This window comes from Chroicocephalus ridibundus, chromosome 12 (genome assembly GCF_963924245.1).
Source record: "Chroicocephalus ridibundus chromosome 12, bChrRid1.1, whole genome shotgun sequence".
NCBI classification, from domain to species: domain Eukaryota; kingdom Metazoa; phylum Chordata; class Aves; order Charadriiformes; family Laridae; genus Chroicocephalus; species Chroicocephalus ridibundus.
This window is the reverse complement of record NC_086295.1, coordinates 3539341-3558953: the sequence shown is the minus strand read 5'-3', so window position 1 is coordinate 3558953 and position 19613 is coordinate 3539341. Positions and strand designations below refer to the sequence as shown.

The window sequence follows — 19613 nt, the reverse complement described above, 5'->3', positions numbered from 1 at the left end:
ACTTACATTGGAGACCAGAGTGCGCAGACGGGTGCTAGACATCTCATTGAATGCTGGCACGGCTTTAACCAGCAGCACTCTGTTTTCCCAAGAGCATCTATAAGTGTTGGCGTCATTAGCTACCACAGCCCAGCTGATGAGCGCTAATTGCTGATTTCGCAGCTAAGCCCGCTCATGACGCGAGGCAGCGGGGAGAGGCCTCGGGGCTGCGTCAGCACCACGGCCAGTTCCTGGGCCGGGGCCGCTGCCCTCCTGCGCGGCCACCAAAACTGCCCCAAACTTCAGAAAGGAAAAAAAAAATCCCAGGTTTTATGTTAGTACAGAACAAGCAATAGAAGAGAAAAAAAATCTCTGATTATTCTGATTTTTTTTTGTTGGTTTTTGTTTTGTTTTGCCTTTTTTTGTGTGTCTGACATCAAAGAGCAACTGTTGTACTCAGAGACAATTCTAAAAGTCAGCAGGTAAAATTTGATTGGCCATTGCATGTGGCTTTGCAGTTACCATCGTACCCAGAAGGATTTATTTATATTTTTTTTTCTGCATGAAATCTTCTGTAGCTCATAGAAACTTAGTATGAAGCATTTCAAAAATGCACAGCAGGGGAACAAGTGAGTCCACAGAACTACGTCCCCTGCACTGCAGTACTGGGACATGCTTCCATAAGGTTCACCCAAGAGGAAAGGAGAGAGGTGGCTTGTCTTTCAGATCATTACAGAAAATTGTAAAGGAAATACAAGGTTTAGTGATGCTAAAAAAACCATTCCATTTCCTTCCAACAAGGTGTGTTTTGCTGGGGAGAGCTGGAGAAATCATGAATGCCTTATAACTCCCCACTAGAAATCTCATTATCTTGCCTTTTGTTTTCTGGTGTGATGTATTTTTCTGTCATATTAAAAATGAATGGACTCTACTTTTCAAGCTCTACCATGCATCATTCTGTCTTCCCTTAGAGTGAGTCACTGTATGTTACATTCTAACTCTTGTTCAAAAGAATTGAGTTCACAGTGGAAAACAATTATGTCTCACAATAACTTTACTAATACAGTTACTGTCAACCAAGATCTTGCTAAGTGGGGTGTTATGTAAAGATGTAAAATGAAGGATGGAGAGGATATTTGATTAACAGGAAGAAGGCAAAGCAAAACAAAACCCTGCTGGGTCTAGAATGCTTACCTCCCGTAGTACCAGAAGTTTGTTACTCTATTCTGGCTGAGTAACAACTTGCTACTGAAGCTGAATGAGACAGTTCTGATGCTTTAGAGCTTCTGCAAACTACCAAGGACAGACCCACCAGGCTACTTTAAATTTGTTTTTTTTTAATGTTCACTCTAGTTTTCTGCTCTAAAGACTGCTCTGAGCAATGGGTTGACATGAGGGCCACATCATGCCAGGATGGCTGTTATTTGAGAGGCACCCTGTTGTTTTACTACTCCTTCCCTGCTTCTGTCTGCTTCCCAGAAGGTGGCAATTTACTGCTAACCTATGCAATTTGTGAATTAAGACCACTGCTAACGTCTTGTGTGTTTCTCACCATGCTCTGGGCCATTTACTTTGCAGGCCCAACGCTTGATGTGTCCATGCAGAGGTGTTTATTCTGCACAGATAGAAAGAACCTTAGAAATTGCAGAGCTAGAGTAAGACAGGGATTTTTTTCCAATGAATTTTTGATCTCCAGGCCTAAGTTACTAAAGATTTCAGTGTCTCTGAATGTTGTTGCCAGTACATCACCATTTCTATGGTTAACTAAGTTTGTATCTCATCAGCATAAAAACTACTCGTATCTTGTTGGTAGCTCCTGCACCAAAGTAATTTCTCTTCCCTTGCCTACCCCTTATGACAGGAATATAAAGCTGATGAGTTGTTGTCCCTGGACCTCTGTTAATAAAACCTGCCCCTGAATGTCTGTGTGTCTGGCTGGTACGTAGCTGTCTGTCTAAAATGTTAGATAAGGCACTCCCCAGCATCCTCATACCTTCTTACAGACAGTAAACTTAGCACGGTAGTTTCAATGCCAGCAAAGCAAGCCCATCTTCTTGCCAATCATTCTAGCAACAGCAGGATGCCACTCTGAAGGTGAGGATGGGTCCTGCAAGTTTTTATTTGGACCTTTGAGTACACTCCCAGCAGTGTCTTCCCTTAAGCCTACACCTGCACCCCCTACCTTACGAAAACATGACTTGGCTCCACCATTACAGTAATACTGCCAAGTTGACAGTAAATGTTGGCTGTTGAAGTCATGCCAAGTGGGTTTTGACCAGTCTCGCAAGATTGATGCTAAAATGATTTATTCTCTCTGTTTTCCAGCTAGTGGGCTTTGTCTACGCCTGTTACGTTGTTAGTGTTTTTACAGAAGAAGAAGACAGCTGTAAGTATTTATCAACAGATCCCTTGGCAAAGGTTTTATTAAATTTTATTTCTCTCTCAGATGTTTGTCTATCAGGACCGAGTTGCCATCAGACTTCTTTCCGTCTCTCCGTCTATGTGATATGGCACTACCTACCAAGAAACAGCTGTTCTTACTGTGAGGTTTTTCCCCCATGTCACCATGTGTTAGATGCTATAATTCTGCTACTCTTTCAGCCCAAAACAACTTGGTGTTGGCTACTCACTCAGACTGGGCTTTAGAGAAACCGGGCAGCTTCTTCTGTTCTCAAGCTTATATAGCTTAATGCTACTGAAATAATTCCATTGTAATTAGGAGTACCTACAACAGAGAGTACAGCCTGGTACTCAAGTAGGCCACCTGCTGAGTATCATATGCCACAAGGGGAGGATGAAGCAGAGCATGAGACTTCTTGCCAAGAACCAACCTGACCACTTAATTTAACATCAGAGGAATACTATATCTGAATTACAAGAAGGAGGAAGGAGCTGACTCTCTCATGTTTGGTATACAAATATCTTAAGTGTCATGACATGTCAGAGAAGAGCAAAGACTCAGAGGAATCTCATGGGTGGCTGGGTCTGTGGCTTCTATCCAGATATCTATAACCTGGTCCTGGATTACATTGCCCTTCTAAAACTCCCTTCGAGAGCAAGAATTTTGCAAACAAAAGAACAGACACATAGGGTTCAAGTGAATATGAAATCCGATTTCTTTGGCAGTGTTGCTTTTCTGTGTTGGAATTCTCAGCATGTTTGAATCAGTAAAGTCTTACTGAAATCAATGGGTCTAGGCCAGTTTACTCCAGGTAGGGATCCAATCCAAAGGCTTTACATCCAAGTATCACTTCTTTAAGACATTCATTAGGTTTTTGGAAGCATTTTTGTTGTTTTAAAGAGCAGCTGGCATGGATTTCAGCTGAAAAACAACAGCTTTGAACTGAATGTTTGAAAGTATGTGAAGAATGTTGATTTCATAGGAGCGAGATGAGATGCATTTGCTTATCTGACTTGTCCTGATGTTGTTCTGTTGCTTCTTGTGTGGCTGAAGTCATTCTACTGACTTTATTGATCATTTGTTTAGAGCTTGGCAGTGCACTTAGCAGAAGTGCTACACTGTAAGTAATATTTTAGAAATTACCCTATAGCTCTTCTATTAGCTAAATAGCTTCAGTTCTGAGCCCCTTTTGAATATTGTAAAGTAATAACTTGATAGAGCTCATTTTTATAGGAGAGTTCTGTTGGGAGAGGCAACCACATAGAAGAAAACATTATCTAGAAACACGGAGTTTTAATTTCAGGATACGTATTTTTTTTTCCACTAACAAATTCCTTTTCCCTCCCAGTTTCCCAGCTTGGAGTTAAAATGCCAGTTTGAATAATTAACAATGACAAACCATCAATATTTCACACTCACAGTGGTAGATCCTTCCAGTGACCTGAACAAATTTGAGCTGGGTTTTAATTTTCTCTTCCATTTGTGGTTTCCTTTAAATGTTGCTTTGATATGCAGCATGAAGTAATTATAAGTGCTGAGGCACATTAATCAGGAAGCTCATGCTAACGTGATTTTCATGAGAAAACACAGCAGTAGGGATCTACTAATGCTGAATTGTGGGCAAGAATATTTTAGATGTGCTAATGCGCTTTAATATATTGCAACAATGAACCACAGTTAAGATTTTTTAAGTGACTTGGATTTTGAGTGTTTCCTTGGTTGGGTGCTCAGATGATACCTTGTTTGTTCAAAGTATTAAACAGTTACTGGAAATTGCAATTCTTTAAGGTTTCCCAATTTATACATTCCACAACTGAGGTTACATAGTCAGTATCTGCTTTTTAAAACTGCAGCCTGTCTTGATTTTAAAATACTCAAACGTTTTCAAAAGTGGCTGAGAAAAGGTCAAGTCTCACTGGAACTACTGGGAATTATCCCCCCAGTTAACTTAAAACCTCTACAGATTTTGCCCATTGACTGACTGTTGTTCCAAAATCACAGTAGCAGCATGAAGCTATCCATCAAAATGGAATTTGTGAGACTATATTGTCCTTGGGTTTCTAAATATATTCTGAGAGGAGTTTTTTTTCCACTTCCAATATATTTAGTAAACACTTTTTTATTGTTCACTAAAAAATACCAAAACTTTTTAGCTAAAATTTAAAATAATAGTGCCACCTTCAGGAAAGAAAAATAAACAGGCATTTATATAGTTAATAAGACTCTCCAGTTATTTCTAAATGGCATTGGGACCAGATAGCTTTCACACTTCCAAACAAAATGCACTAACTTGGCATCAAAAAGTGGTCAAAGCTGGATCTATTTTAAAGGTTTTTGCAAGGCCTACTAGGTTAGTCACAAATCACAGCACATCATACCCCTACTGACCTGACTACGTTGGCCGTTTCAGTAACATAGACTTGGCCTAATTTCAGGGGAACTGAGGGAGACTTGGAAAATTCTTCTGTGGTTACTAAGGGAATTGTCACTTAAAACTTTCCTTGTTTAGTTACGTTGCCCTTATGTGAATACTGGAGAAGGGAAGCATTGTTCCTACTTGTATGCAATTGAAAGAAATTGAGTTGGCAGAGGGGACGTGAAAAATATCAGAGCTGAAGATAATGAGGTATTTGCAGTTTTCCAAAGCTGCTGTTGTCTGTCTTGCAGGAAAGACAAGTGGGGCAAGAAAATTCCCACTTCACTATATAGTCTTCAGGGGGATTGCTGTGCTGCCAACTTCTCTGCTGGCATTCACTCACGAGCCATTCCCCAGCTTCCTTCTTTCAGCACATCGCTGAATGGCTGAGGCTTTGTCAGCTCAGTTCTCGTGTGAAGTCACAGCATGGCGGCAATACCCAAGGAGGCTGAGGGAGGCCCTCTTGTTTTTCAGGAGTCTTCTGTTAGCTCTCTGCTTTAAGTCTTGTGCTAGCTGAATCTCCGCCTTGGCACACTTGCCCATCCCAGGAGATCCTGGAAAAGAGGTCTGTATAGGCAGAGATTTCCACCAGGCAATCCATACTTGAAAAATCACTTTTCTGTTCTCTCACAATTTTTTGTGTTATGTCACAACATGCACCAATTTTTTCTTTCATTTCCTTTCAACTTTCTGGCCATGTTTGTTTATTTATTTGAGTTTTGATTTTTTTTCAGTTGATTTCATTGGTGGATTTGATCCATTTCCTCTCTACCATGTCAATGAAAAACCCACCAACCTTTTGTTCAAGCAGACATACCTGTAAGTATCATTTCCTGTGCTAAGAGGCTTACGCATGCCTCTTAGTTTGATGGCTCAAGAGTGCCACAGGTTTGGGGTTTTACCTCCTTGCAGGTTGATTTCTCCAGCAGGCTTTTCAGGCATGGAAGGAATGAACAAGTGGACACCAGATGGGGTGAAACTGCCTCTGCTTAGCCCCAGGTTGCCAGGGTGAAGCTGGGATTGCCATACTTGGCTTATGGCAGTGCTGTTTGATAGGAAGCAGTGGGGCCAGCTATAGGATGTTATTGTAAACAAATTCCTGGATGCCTTTTCCTTGAAGAAAGCAAAGAGAGGCTTTTCAGCAGTGAATGGTGCCCAAGCAATTAAAGGTAGGAGTTGTAAGGAAGGAAGGGTCAGCCTCAGTAGATGCTGAGAGTAAGCCATAGCGACAGCAGAATATGATCCTCTGTCTCAAGGTTATATTGTAGTCTGTTAGGCAGAGCCTCAATGAAGGATCTTCAATGAGGTAAAATCTATGCAACATCTAGTTATTTAAGCCATATTTTATCTCTATGGACAGTCGCAACTGAACTCTGCAATTTTCCACCCATGCAGTTTTCATCAGTGGCCATGTCTTTGTCATCCTCCAACAATCTGCTCACGGTGGCACCACAAAATTTGACCCTGTCTTGGGTACAAGATCTCCCTGCATCTGCTTGTACTCTAGGGAACCTGTAGTGTACAAAACTAACACACCCATGAATAAAATTAAACCGAGCATTAGATGGTTTGTATGCAGGATGGCACAAGTTTACCCTTAAGGTTTTTTTTTTTTTTTTTAATTCTGTTGCCTACAAGAACAGAGGCTTCTATGTGTGGAGCATCCCAAGAGTTCAGCTGAGAGCAGGGAGCAGAAAGGGATGTTGTCCACAGCATCTCCTCTCATACCACTAATCGATATCCACTGTTGAACTCCAGCTTCTGCCCTCTGATAATCCCTTCTCAATGCTGAAGGCACAAGTTTGCACTTTCACACAGTCCACTTAAAAGCTGGTTCTCTAATGAGATTCTCAAACATAAAAGCCAGTATTATCTGTTCAAAGTAGCAATAAGATCTGAATTTTTGATACTTTTGAAATCAAGCTGGAAGATAGCAGCTCAAGGCACAGAAATGTTTTAAAGCAGCTGCTAAAGGAGATTTTTTTGGGGGAATAATGTTACCAGAGAGTCCTGTCTAAAAGAAAGACGCGAGGGTGGGGGAGAAAAGTGGGGAGGAGGGAAGAAAAACTGCCCCAGATAGATTTGTAGATGTGCCCCTCTAATGTAGTGTGGACTTACTGCCCACTTTGTCACTGCAGCACAAGACCAGGAGAACAAGTAAGTTTTGCAAAGCAGTTAAATTCCCTGTAACTTTGGGGGTTCTATAGCATTATTAGAAGGGATGCTACAGGAGATTAAATATTGATTTCCCTCTCATTTTGTCACAGTGGGATGGAATTTTCCACAGTCTGCAGAAACTGTGGAGCTTTAAGCAGCTCCCTGATTTACTAGCCTGATACAGCAGTGTGCTGAAGAAACATCACACTTTTACCGTATGGGGTGGGGGCTGGTTTTTTTCTTAAAATGAAAGACGCTAGTACTTATAAATGAAGTTTTCTATATGGGGAGATTATAATATGAACAGAAGCCAGCAATGTAAAACTTCCTTACAAGGGTCTCGGTAAGATGGTAAGCTACTAATGAAGTATGCAAATAATTGTGATGTTCTTCAGTCCCATTCTTAAGACCATCACTTATCTAGTGATAGCTTCTGCCAGCACAATATAATACTTCTTTCTGGATAATGGGAAGTGAAAAGCGCTGCTGGGCAGTAGATAAGGTGACCCTCTATAAATTTCACAGCACCCACCAAATAGCAATTTTCGCTTATTTATTTCAGCCTAGCTATTGCCTCTTACCCACATGTATGAACAGGAGTGAGAGGAGGAACGGATACTTGATTCTCAACTAATGATGCCATGGAGTTTCGCAGTCAGGGGCACTGAGTGCTAGATGCTCTTGTCCAGCTGTGAAAATCATTTTATGATGACTGAAGGCATTTTCTTTTTTATGTACTGTTCAAGAAGATGCAAAGCAAAAAATACATCCAACTTCAAGTTTAAATTTATAGAACAGCTAGGGATCAGGAACATGGACTTCCTGGTTTTAACTCCTTTTGGTTGAAGGAAATGCTGAATGAAACCAAATGTGTGCTACAACTACTGACTTGAAGCTAACTGCAGCCATGAACTTTCATTTTAGGATGGCATCACCCTGTTATTAGTAGTGAGCTGCTCTCCTGACAACACACTTGCCCTGTTGCCACAATTCTTTAACAGGATCGCTTTCCTTCATTGCCTAATGGAATTATCCTATTCACTCCAGTTTTATCTATCCTTTTCTGATGAGATCACACTCTCCTCTCCTTCCAGTGTGCTCTTTCCCTTATCCTGGCTTGCATTTTTCCCTAGTCTCTCTTCTTCATTTCTCTAAATTTAGAATTTTCAAGGAGGCCCCACAGAACAATGGCAGAGACCTAGACCAGTGAGCACAGCTTAAGTCCAAGACCAAACCCCATAACCCCTGTATCAAGCACACAGCCTAAGAATTAGATAACTTAAATATGCTGTCACATTTCAAAGATATTAAAGGGAGACTGCTGTGTATCTTGGCAGCCTACTTCAGTGGTTATTGCCTACTAAATTCAGTATTCAAAATGTACACCCCATTTCTGGTCTTCAGCTTCTAGCCGTTGCACTGAACAAAGTTCTTAAATACCTTTGCCTCTTACTAGGAGGAAAAAACATTTATCCAAACTACTACTGGTAACTGGATTGTGGTATGGAAGTACCTGTTATCTCCCAGCTTTATCATGGTAATCTACTCACCTCCTTGACATCAGTTGTAAGTGTCCAGTTAGTGGAAAACCTCACAAATTATCAAGTCAAGTCAGGTGTTACTTTTCTTTTTTAAAAAAGCCAACAACAACAACAAAAATTGTTGCTTACAATGACATGATTTAAGTGTGCTTCATCTCAATTAGCACCTCCAACACTTGCACAGCAACAATTATGTTCTATAAATACAGTTATTTCTATTTCAGGTTCCACAACTGCTTCTGTTCTACATTTCATTGACTCTAGGGGTTTTTTGATTGTGATAGTTCCTATTTCGAGTCACAAGCTTAAGTAAGAGAGACTCAAATTTCTTGAAAAAAAATTGTTCTGGAAGTTTTACTATGTAACAGAATTTCCCTTAATCTCATTGCTGCTTACCAATCAAGGCACTGCTCTAATTATTTAACGATAATATATTAGGAATCTTGATAGAATATATGTTAAAGTCTTCAGTGCATGAGTTTCTGTGTCAGAGTACTTAGCCAAAGGATAATAAGTCACTTACTGAAAACCAAAGTATTTCTCCTGAGGCCAAAAGAGAACATTTCCAATGAGTTTTCAGGAAGGAAAGGCTGAGCTCTTACTCCTCTGTAGCTAAAGCTCAAATTCAGGCTGTGCTTTGCTTGCACCACTGTCTCCTCTTATGCTGCACAGGACAGGACATCAGGGTTGCTTTTATTGTTCACCTGTAGTAAAGGATTTCTCATCATTTGAGGCAAGGAAGCATTCTTGCACTGATAACTGTGGGAGGGTTAACCAAGACAGCTTTGAAGGGTCTGACTAAAGCCATTATCTCCATGTGCCCTGCAATACCTGCCAAGACAGGAGGAGGCCCAGATCTTCATGATCATTTGTCAGCACTTCCTGCCTGCTGCATCCATTCAGTCTTTTGACATCATTCTCTGCATTAGTTTCAGAAAGCAGCACTGTGCAATCTCAATTATAAAGCAGAATGGTCTCAAAGCATGATTTTGTACATGATTCAGTGCTAAATCAAGAACCTGCCAGATGACAGGAAGTAGCCTCTATTTATTTAAAAGATAGAGGGATGGGCAATAGATCTTGCTGCCTTTAAGACTAAGCGGTGAATTGCACAGTTGTGAGGCTTCTGTTCATAACACTCACTGTGATCTGGCACCCCAAGTACTACGTTACAGTTATGGCTTAAGAGCTTTAATTTTATTTCAGATTTCACTGACTGCTTGCCTCAGATCTACCAGTGGAGAGGACCATAGGGTAACGTAGGGTGTGACTTTTATCAGATGTAGACTTCAGTATTGACAGGGTAGCAACAGGAGGTATTGGTTAATTGAATGATCTAAGGCTCCAGTTAGTGATTGCTCACGTTAACGCTCTCTAATCAATTCTTTTGTGGTACAGTCTGTCTGCTAGCCATAGGTATGAAGCAGCTGTGAGCATGCAGCATTAACGGACTAGACTCCATATAACAGTCATCCACTTATAGGTTGACCACTTATATGTTGAAAGTAGGTTCTTCAGTATATCAACTCACAGGTACAAGTACACAAAAAACATTCCTCAATTCAAAAAAGAAAATCAAAATCCAGACTGAAACACTGGGGGAGGGAGGGGAGAACTCTTTTAGGATTGTTTTCCCCCCAGCCCTTCCAAACTTTGATGACCAGAATACTTTACAAAGCAAACTTCTACTTAAACAGGGAAAAAAAAATAAAAATAAAAATCCCACTTCATTTTGAGGAGAGAAAAAAACCAGACAAAACAAAATGCTTCTGCTTTTTCTTTCTAGGTAGACTTTTTCCCAAACAAACAATTTGCTGAATATCAACATGAATTTGCAAACTGTTTTGATCAACCTGAAGCTGCATGTTTAAGAGGTGATGTTTCACCTGAAAACATTCACTCATCTTTACTGCTGGCTCCAAAAGTAGATCTGCTTATACTGCTGCATCTACACAAAGAGCACATCAGCGCAGTTTCGAGAAGCTACTTTATTCTAGAGATGACCCCTAGCTTTTAAAATTCCTAACCAAGTTATATGCAGCTCCAAATGCTGAGTATACATAGATCTAACACTTTGGCTTAGCCTAACCGCAGTATATTCACATTGGTATATAGCTAGCATTCTTTTGAGACTTGAAGACTAATTAACCACATTACTTCTGAGCTCTCAATCCTATTCCTCATCTGTCAATCATATTTAAAGTCCAGAACTGGGCAGGGGAGAGGGCAGAAGAGAAAAGGTCCTCATTATTTCCACACCATTTCTGTTATCTTAAGTAAGCAACTTGGTACTTGCTCCACACTGATGCCCTGCCTTCCCCTTTTCTCCCCCTCTACAGGCCTGCGTAAGTAAAGAGGAGCCAGAGGATGGATAAACCTTGCACTCCACCATCAAAGGTGCTGCAGGAAACAATCCCCTGCAGCCTGGATCTTTGGCAAAGGAAATGCAGGATGGTGAACTCCATTCCATTTTTTGTTCCTTGTCTTCTTTTCAAATGCAATGAATGTACATTGAAGAATGGCCACGCAGTTGGTTTTTAATTCTGCAAGTGCCCTGACAAACCATTCCTACCATAGCCTGCTGGTACTAGCCACTACATGACACAGGCCTGAAGACCTCAGGCAGAGCAAGTTCACTGAGAGCCTCTCTCAAGAGATACAGCTGAAGTCAGAGCTGCTTCCTTGTGCCATGGATCCATAAAGAAGGAAGCACTGCATAACACCCTGGGACATTTCATATGTTCTGTAGTTAGTTTCTACCCCTTCTCCTTTTCCTTGTTCTGAGAAGAGCCTAAATCCCCTAACACAACTTCATCTCCTCCCTGCCTGTATAGAACTAGGTGGGGGCTATTTGCATTTGAGTTATTTAGGCTTTTTTTTTGTTTCCTTTTTTTTTTTTTTAAAGTTATAGATGAGACCTCTTCCCTTTTTCCCCCCTGGCCCCTCCAGGACTCCCTTCCTCATTCTCTAGACATGGTCAGCACCCTAGAAGTAGGCATTTGTCCTGGATTTCAGCGTTCTGTGACCTAACTCCTATAATGCTGAACAGCTAAAAACTAGTACAAGCACCAAATCTTTACTCAGCATGGAGCTTAGCCCCATTTCAATATGCCAAGCCGTTCTCAGAGCAGCTGTAGCTTACTCTGGGTTTGCCCATCTACATTGAATTAACACTGGTGTAGCCATATACACAGCTGAAGCCTGCAGCAGGACACAGGAAAGTGCCTAGTTCTTCATAGATCACAGATGGTTTTGTACCTGCCTTCTTCACCAAGCAGCTGTGCTTATTCCAGGCACAAGCCTGGGAACATCCCGATGGAAGGGGGTTTTCATGACAGGATAATTTTGAGGGGAGGGAGTGGGCTGAAGGAAAGGAGAAATATAAGTGTAATTAAGTTGCATTAATGAGCTGCAGCAATTAATTAAAAAACAAACAAAAAAACCAGTGTCAGTTTTGTTAGCTATATCTCCCAGCATGTTATGTGTCAAGCAGAGAATGTGCCCTTGTTACCCATCCGTGGCATTCTTTGGCTGGTACGTTCCAAGTGCTGTTGTAATTCTTTATTGTCTTGCCTAATCTGTTTGAGATTACTTGGCATTTTGGAGTACTGCTTTTCAGAAGAGTCAAGACAGAAGCCGCGCTCAGGAGAGGAAGTGTGAGGGGAGAATTAAAAGAAATAAAAACATTAAGTGCTAAGTCAAAGACAGAATGATGCACCTTTCTTTGTCCCATTCCAAAGGGCCCAGGAAGCAAAATCCTCTTCTATAAACCCAGAAGTATAAGCACTAAGACAACGTTTTTTGATTCTGTGCAACATCCATTCCAGATACGTACTGCAATCTAACATCCTGAGTTCTGATCAGGTGCAGCTGCAAGTAAAGATGTTGTCTTCTGTAGGTATTTTGCCTTCTTTTAGCCAGTAGAAGCCACAGCTTCTGACTGAGCAGAACAGACAACTGACAGTTGCTGGTTGATACTAGTTTCATCACTTGAGGAAGAAAAAGCTCAACCCTCTTTAAAACAGCTCTGCCCGACAAAACATAAATAACTCCCATATTAGTCAGTACTGTGCCACTACAAGTTAAAAAAATATCATAGCGGCACACAAGCTACACCGTTTAGAAAGCATGCGTAGCAGTGTGCATACACTATCACTCAGCACTTTCTCCACCTCCTCTTTGATTCAGTTCATTTCTGTATTACACTCATTCCTACTTGCTCACATGATGTTCCCTGGAGGGGCAGGAGGAGAAAAAAAAAAAAAAACCAAGGAATGGAAGAATATGTATCCTCTAGGCAATTAGATTGTTCCATGAAAGATTTCATTTATTTGGGGCTTTTGAAATTAATCTTCCCTTTCCTCATCAGAAAACACTGCCTTTACACTTCTTGGGTTAATACGATTTTTTTTCCTCAGAGAGAAATGTTGTCCATGAGATACCAGCATTCTTTATTGGCCTTGATTGAGAACAACCAAAACTCAGCACAGATGGTAGAGAAAGGACAGTTTCAGCTTTGAACAGCTGAACCATTTCACTAGTAGTTTCAGAAGGAATTCTTCTAGATGGTAGTATGAAGTCAGAAGGAACTTTCTGAATTATTTTGAGGTCTTCATGTTTTTAACGCTATACTTCTCAAACTGACCAAGCCACATTTACTAATAGAACTTGGCAAAAACACTTGCCAAGTACTCTAAAGATTAGACTAATCAAACTATGCACTTAACAGCATGCCTCTTGACTTTAACACACAATGGTAAAGATCAATTAAATAAATAATATTTAGCATCAATGACTGACATAAATCCTCAAAATCAGCCTGAGAAGACAGACAGACAGACAAGGTACCAAGGATCATATTCCACGCTTAATTAACTCCTCTAGTTTTTATTAGCAGAACCATTCATACTCTGACAACCCTTCCACCTGGTCTGCTTCTGCTAGACCTACTCTTAAGTACTGCAAGGTCACACAATGGCCTGTTCTGTTAGGGCAGGGACTCCCAGTCCTTTGCATCTCCAGCATGCTGTGAGAGTAAGGAGCAGCTGAAGGCTTTGCTCGAGTGGTTTCCCTTATCGCCAGGTTAGGAGTGCCCTCTGTTGGGGCTAGGCATCACTTGAGATCCTGCTAGTCAAAAAAAAAAAAAACAAAACCCAACAACATGTACTTGTTTCTGAAGGGACATTCTCCCATAGAAAATGGCCAGATGTGGAAAAGCCACAATTTTCAAAGCGTTAAATAAAAGAAGCCCCAGAAATAGCTGTTACGTTTACTGCCTTGTAGCCCTGTTGCTGCTCAGGCTAGCAACACAGCCACACAGAGCCGAAGTTTAGGAGGAAATAACACTATTCCAACACTGAACTGGCTTTTGTTTCCCCTTCTCAGATTAGCAAATCTACTGAAACAGTACGCTTTTGCTGTTATTTACACAAGCAAAATAAAGCCAACGATAGCTTGAACCCAGACACAACACCTAGTTTGGCATGGTGGTGCAATTCTGTTCCCTACGAAAGCTGCTGTCTTAAAAAGACCCAAGAATTCCTCCAAGAGCTGGAGAGTTTAAACTGTTCAACTAGTAATTTCTCTCATCTTTCTCAAGAGCTGCGTTAATATTACCTTCTTCTGAAGCAAGGATGAAGAAATCTGCCCTCCCACATGGTGACGGGATAACTGACATCACAAAGTTACTCAGAGAAAAGCCTGTAACCCTGTTTAGTATCCAGGGCTGGAACCAAACAGAAGCAAGTCCAGAGTCAGTATTCCAGTCTCCACAGGTGTGTTTAAGAGCCACGTACCAAAACTCTGCATGGAGTTCAGCTGCAGAATTATACCCCGCTTACACAGCTTCATGTATCAGGTCCTTACCCTCCTGCATCCTTACCCCTTCTTTTGCAGCTAACGGAGTCTGGAGGGCCCATGTGCTGTCTTGTGACTTCCAAAGGAAGCTAATGGATGGTAAGAACAGTTGCATCTCTCACTCATGTCCATGTAGTACTGAAGGACAGACATTCAAGTGATCTACAACCTGATGCCACTAACATTTTAGGACACCACCTCCCCCAGTAGGGCATTCTACTAGAATCAGATACTCAGGCCTCTGTAAGATAAAGAAAAACCTTTTATTCCATGATAAAAACAGTTAGTTTAAAAAACATACTTCCTTTCCCCTGCAGTTAACAAGCTATAGTATGGACAAAACTTTTGTCTTTTTGGCTATATGACAGAATGTTCCGTTTAAAATAAGAATCATCAGTTCAGCCAGAAAACAGAAGTCCTGAAGAGGTAAGTTTCCATAATTATGTTCTAATAGAATAGTACCAAACAGCCAGGGAAGAGGCTCCATAAGAAACTTCCAGGAGATCATCTAGTGACCCTGACTATCAAAAGAGCCTTTCCCTTTCTGTCTGGGGAGGTCAGCTGAAAGTAAAGAGCTTGGAGGGTCTACTACAGGCCAGGCTTTTCACTTAGTTATGCGTATTAGAGTATTACTGAAACATTTTGTCAATTGTTAAAAATTCAACTGGGGTGGAGGGGAAGACAGCAAAGAGATCAGAAGAAAAAGTTAGACTCTCCCTCCCCCACAATACATTGCTGCTGAGTATTCTAGTCTCAACGGAATGCATTTTATATAATAATACTCCCATTTTGATTCAGACTTACTGAAGAAAGCCATCAACCCTAGCAGAATAGTCTCTAAACAACCACTAAATGAGTGAAAGAGAATCGGGAACAGTCTACTGAAAACAGCCTTTGATTTCAACACAAAGGAGGGATTCATTTGAGAATGCAAGAATTTGGAGAAGGACAATCTCTGTCAACAGAACTTCTTTTTGGAGGACAAAAGAAACCAGCAGAGTTTTTCTGGAGCAGTCCTACAGCAAGATCAGCAAGAGTACAGCAAACCAGCAACTCTTACTAGAAACACTGTGCACAGGAGGCACACTTAGTAAGTTTTTATGCTTATGCCAAACTACTCTGCAAATAAGATTGCTCCAGCATCAAACTATTTACTTATTTTCTTCCTCAGCTGCGCTATGAGTGAGTTGTATAAACTTATTTTTCCCCTTGGGCACATCAAGGTTCAGGACATGAAAGTCCTCACACTTCCCTGGATAACTGCTCTGCAAACAGGACACAATCTCAAATTGAGGGCACATTCTCCACAAGCTACCAGGTGGCCACAAGGAACAAACACAACAGACACATCTCTGTCCATGCACACTTTGCACATCCTTTCCTCTTGCAGGCGTCGGAGCTGTTCTTCTGTGCTCATCCGAGACTCATCTTTACCAAAAAAAGAAAAAAAAAAAGCCCAAACTGTTAGTATTATAACAGCTCCAGAGTGCCAGTCCTGTCATCTTAGGAAGTCATACTGCAGTTTGCTCATTGTTTTGTTCAGAGACTGTGAAGATGGCAAAGCTACCTCTCAGGCAAGTTTTATTTAAGCTGAAAAACTACAGCTACCATAGACTCTGGCTTATGTACACAAGATTCAGCATATCTACACATGCTGGACTGAGCAGGGACAGAGATCAACATCTTTTTACTGTAATGTGTAAGTTATCCCGATAAACCTTTTTTTTTTGTACAACAGTCTGCTTCACAGTGGAACTCCCAATTCCTGAATAAGCGTGTCTGTGTTCAGTTACCATTCAAGCAAGCACACGTTCCCCTTCAGGGTTAAAAAAAAAATACTATAACCACTGATACCATTACTATAAAAGTCATCCCAATTATGCCTAGGTTCAATTTTACCACCATTATCAGCCCAGTGCACCTGATTCCTTTTGTTGCACCGATTGCATTTCTTCTCTTGATGTTTCAGTCTCTCTCTGAACAGCATCTGTATAACAAGGAAAGAAGATGGCATTAAACAGTACCCCTTTCCTCCCTCTTCAGACAGTGTTGTTTAAAAAGATGAAATATCCTGGGTTTCAGTAGCTTTCATTACTCCACTCAACTTCACACACTCAGCCTGGTGAAGCTGATGTTCTCTGTGGTGCTTTAGTCACTATGTATGTTAACCTCCCTACGAAGACATGTCCCCATCATGTTGTCTCCCCAGCAAAGTTGTTTTATCTATCAGACAGCAGGAGCCATCAGCTGCTCATTCCTGCTGCTGTGCTACTATTGAATCACACTTTTGGTTTTGTGGAAACTCTTCCCCCCCCCCCCCTTAGCTATTGCAGACCATGATATGCAGACAGGAGCTTTGGAAAGCAGGCTTCCTACCAGAGAAAGCCTCTGTGGAACTGCATCTTCTGATAAACTTTGCTTGGCAAACAGACTCCACAAAACAGATTACACAAGACAGACATAAATAAGTTAAGAAGAATATATATTGTCCCAACAAAAAAAGAAGTATGGCTATTTCTGATGAAGTCATTGATTCAATTTTAAATAGGCTTGGAGTTCTTATCCATCCTAGAACCTGTGTTTCAGACAACTGCCTCTGTCTGTCTGCACCAGATGTGATTTTGTGCACAAGCTCTACATTGTGCAGCTATCCACTATTGCAGGTCTAAACGCAGCAGAATATATCAAGGATATCTGCCTCCAGCAGGTTGTGGTGTAGATACAGTTACAATACCCCAGTAATCACAGTTCCTTCAAGTTTTTTTAAAGCAAAATCTCATTCTTCAGCCTCTCCAAGAAAGGCAGGCTTGGATACATTACTACTTTTAATTCCAGCCTAGGAAGAGAGAAGGCAGACCCATAAGACACAACAGTGCTCCAGATGAAATGAATAAGAGGCTAAATATCCACCAAGAGTGTGCGAGTCAGGCATACCTCTGCTTTCCTCTGCACTGTTGCTCTCTTCCCAGTCTAACTGAAGCAGATCAGAAATCAGTTCAGACTCAGAAAGGTAGAAAGTCCCAGTCAGTGTGTATCTATTCTCTACCAGGTTAGCCAAACAGATGGGGTCAAAGCCCATCTGCAGGACATTCTGCACTACGGTCAACTGATCCAGACAAGGAAGAGCCTGTAATTCCCAATTCCTCAGAGGATCTGTAAAGCAGCAAGCAGATACTTTACCAAAAAGGCAGCACTTTGGGCAAGAAGTACAGCACTCCCTGAAGCTGTTATATATAAAATGGCATTAATATATGCTAGAACATTCCTCAAACTATCCACATAGCTACAGATTTACAGTTTTTACTTCCAATCATAATTCACAAGAAAGTAATCAAAAGCAGCTTCATAAAAGCCAAGAGACTAATTTTGGATGGTTTATTCTATTTGTATGAGTGAACCAAGTCTCCCACGTTTGGCCCCAGTTCAAAATCCTTATCTTTGTTTTCATGTCCCAGAACTCAAGTCTTAAAACCGCTTTTACGAAGATCAAGAGAAACATCCCCATTGAAGTCTCTCCTACCTCATAATCTAGCTCAACCATTCATCAGTAAAGACAGAAGTGGGAAATTTATCTGGCAGCCTGTTGAAAAGCTTAAATCTTTCTTAAGCTCATCCTATTGGATAGGCTCTTCAAGAAAGTGAGAAAAATCAGTTTGCCACAGTTATGGGGAGCCAAATTTCACCTACTTAAATTTCCGAGAGCAACTGATGAAGGGGAATAGATTCCCAGGATCACCACTTTCATGAACAATTAGACCCTCTAGCTGTTCTCTGGTCTCCTATCAAGCACGTTTAAAATGCTGTAGTCTGAAAGACTCTACAGACAGACAACAACATCAAGAGCATGGACAAGTCAAAGGAAGGTTAGGTGAGCACCCAAGAGTCACATGATTATCTAGACTAGCTAAATGTCTCTGGTCTTAGACTAAGAGGTCTCAGAAGAGCAAACGATTTTGCTTCTTGTGCTAGAGACTATTTCCTAAAAATAAAGTCAAATAGCTTGTAGAACATGAAAACATCTTACAAACACCATGTCTACAGAGCACACAGTTGCTGGGGTGGGGTACAAGTAGTAAGACTACACCACTTTCAGCAGTAGACAAAACACTGTGTAATTACAGCACTGACCTTGGGAAGCAGAAGAATCTTGTTCAGTCTGATCCCAGGAATCTCTCTGAAAATGTCACAAGATGGTCACAACGGAGAAGCGCATATTCAAAACACCCCCCCTTATCTACCAAACCCCCATCCGCTATACACAAAATATTCTTGACTCACCGGAGATAGCAGGGTGCTAGAAAAGGACTCCTGAACACTGCTAATGAATTCTCTTCCCCTTGACCGCAATAAAAATTCACACCTATAAGCAGAAAGATTTAAATGCATTAGTACAGGATATCTCATGTGAACATAGCAGTAGTAGCTTGAATTTTAGAAGCAGAGTGTGCTCTTGGGTTATAAGCAAACTGCTCTATTCATTAAAGAGGGAGTATCATGGTCTTTCCCCGCCACCTGCGCCTTGCACAAAAGGCAATAAGAGGCCCCCTTAATTCAGTCTTCATATTTGGCTCAAGATGAGCTCTGTCACAACGTCCTTTGGAACAAATCACAGAAAGTGCGACAAGACCAGTTCACAGAAAAACCACAAGAACTGTTACAGAAAAAACATTTACAATATCTTTCTTTTTGTACCTCCGAGTAGTAGAAACCAAAGCTGCCCTTTCATGTTAAAGAAAATTAGTTTAATAGAATTTTTAGACAGTAAATCTACCTGAACTTGAACATTTGCTTTTGCTTTTAAAGTAAGAGGGTCTAAATGTTTAGGCTTTGTCACTTCTGTTTTAAAAAACTAGTTACAGCTTAGACAGCTATCATCCAGTAGGTTTCATCATTAACACAGAACACTCTGGTGATAAATCAGCCTTTGGAATAGAAGACATGGCAATGCCTGAGAAGAAGCCTAAAGGGACTGGAACTGACTGTCCTGGAGTCAGCAAACTATTGTAAGTGATAAGACAGGCAGAGAGACACCAGACACATCAACTGCCTTTTGGGGACAGTAGAAAGGGAGAAACAGGAGAGGAGAGGCACCTGAAGATACGATGATTAGGTTTTCAGGTGAATATTTGATTCTTCCACACCTAAGGGGAGAGTGGGAGGAAGGCACTTTTGGAAGACAGTACAGACTAAGTGGCAGACTTAGAAACAAGTTTTCTGTCTTGACCCACTACTAGGATCTAAAGACGGTCCCTTGCTGTGCAAC

At 41.1% G+C, this 19613-nt stretch overlaps 2 protein-coding genes across 6 annotated transcripts in view; one reads left to right on the top strand and one right to left on the bottom strand.

Annotated features, from left to right (window-relative positions):
* The window catches only part of NKAIN4 (sodium/potassium transporting ATPase interacting 4), a 53526-nt gene extending 41359 nt beyond the window's left edge, over positions 1-12167 (top strand). Inside the window, exons 5-8 of one of the 3 annotated variants that reach the window (XR_010073015.1) lie at positions 2305-2365; positions 5531-5615; positions 10281-10368; positions 10834-12167. Coding sequence is in view for 2 of the 3 variants with exons in the window: in XM_063349755.1 (XP_063205825.1) it covers positions 2305-2365; positions 5531-5615; positions 10834-10843 (156 nt within the window). In the remaining variant the exon portion in view is untranslated. The remainder of the gene's footprint in view (positions 1-2304; positions 2366-5530; positions 5616-10280; positions 10369-10833) is intronic. The other 2 variants (XM_063349755.1, XM_063349757.1) reach the window with 2 other exon arrangements.
* The window catches only part of BIRC7 (baculoviral IAP repeat containing 7), a 52465-nt gene that overhangs the window by 20152 nt on the left and 12700 nt on the right, over positions 1-19613 (bottom strand). The window contains exons 4-8 of one of the 3 annotated variants that reach the window (XM_063349752.1): positions 18629-18710; positions 18479-18524; positions 17285-17503; positions 16272-16337; positions 12881-15778 (exon numbers count right to left, since the gene is read on the bottom strand). In XM_063349752.1, coding sequence (XP_063205822.1) covers positions 15576-15778; positions 16272-16337; positions 17285-17503; positions 18479-18524; positions 18629-18710 — 616 coding nt within the window. In that variant the 3' untranslated portion in view covers positions 12881-15575. Of the gene's footprint in view, positions 1-12458; positions 15779-16271; positions 16338-17284; positions 17504-18478; positions 18525-18628; positions 18711-19613 lie in introns of those variants that run through there. The other 2 variants (XM_063349753.1, XM_063349754.1) reach the window with 2 other exon arrangements.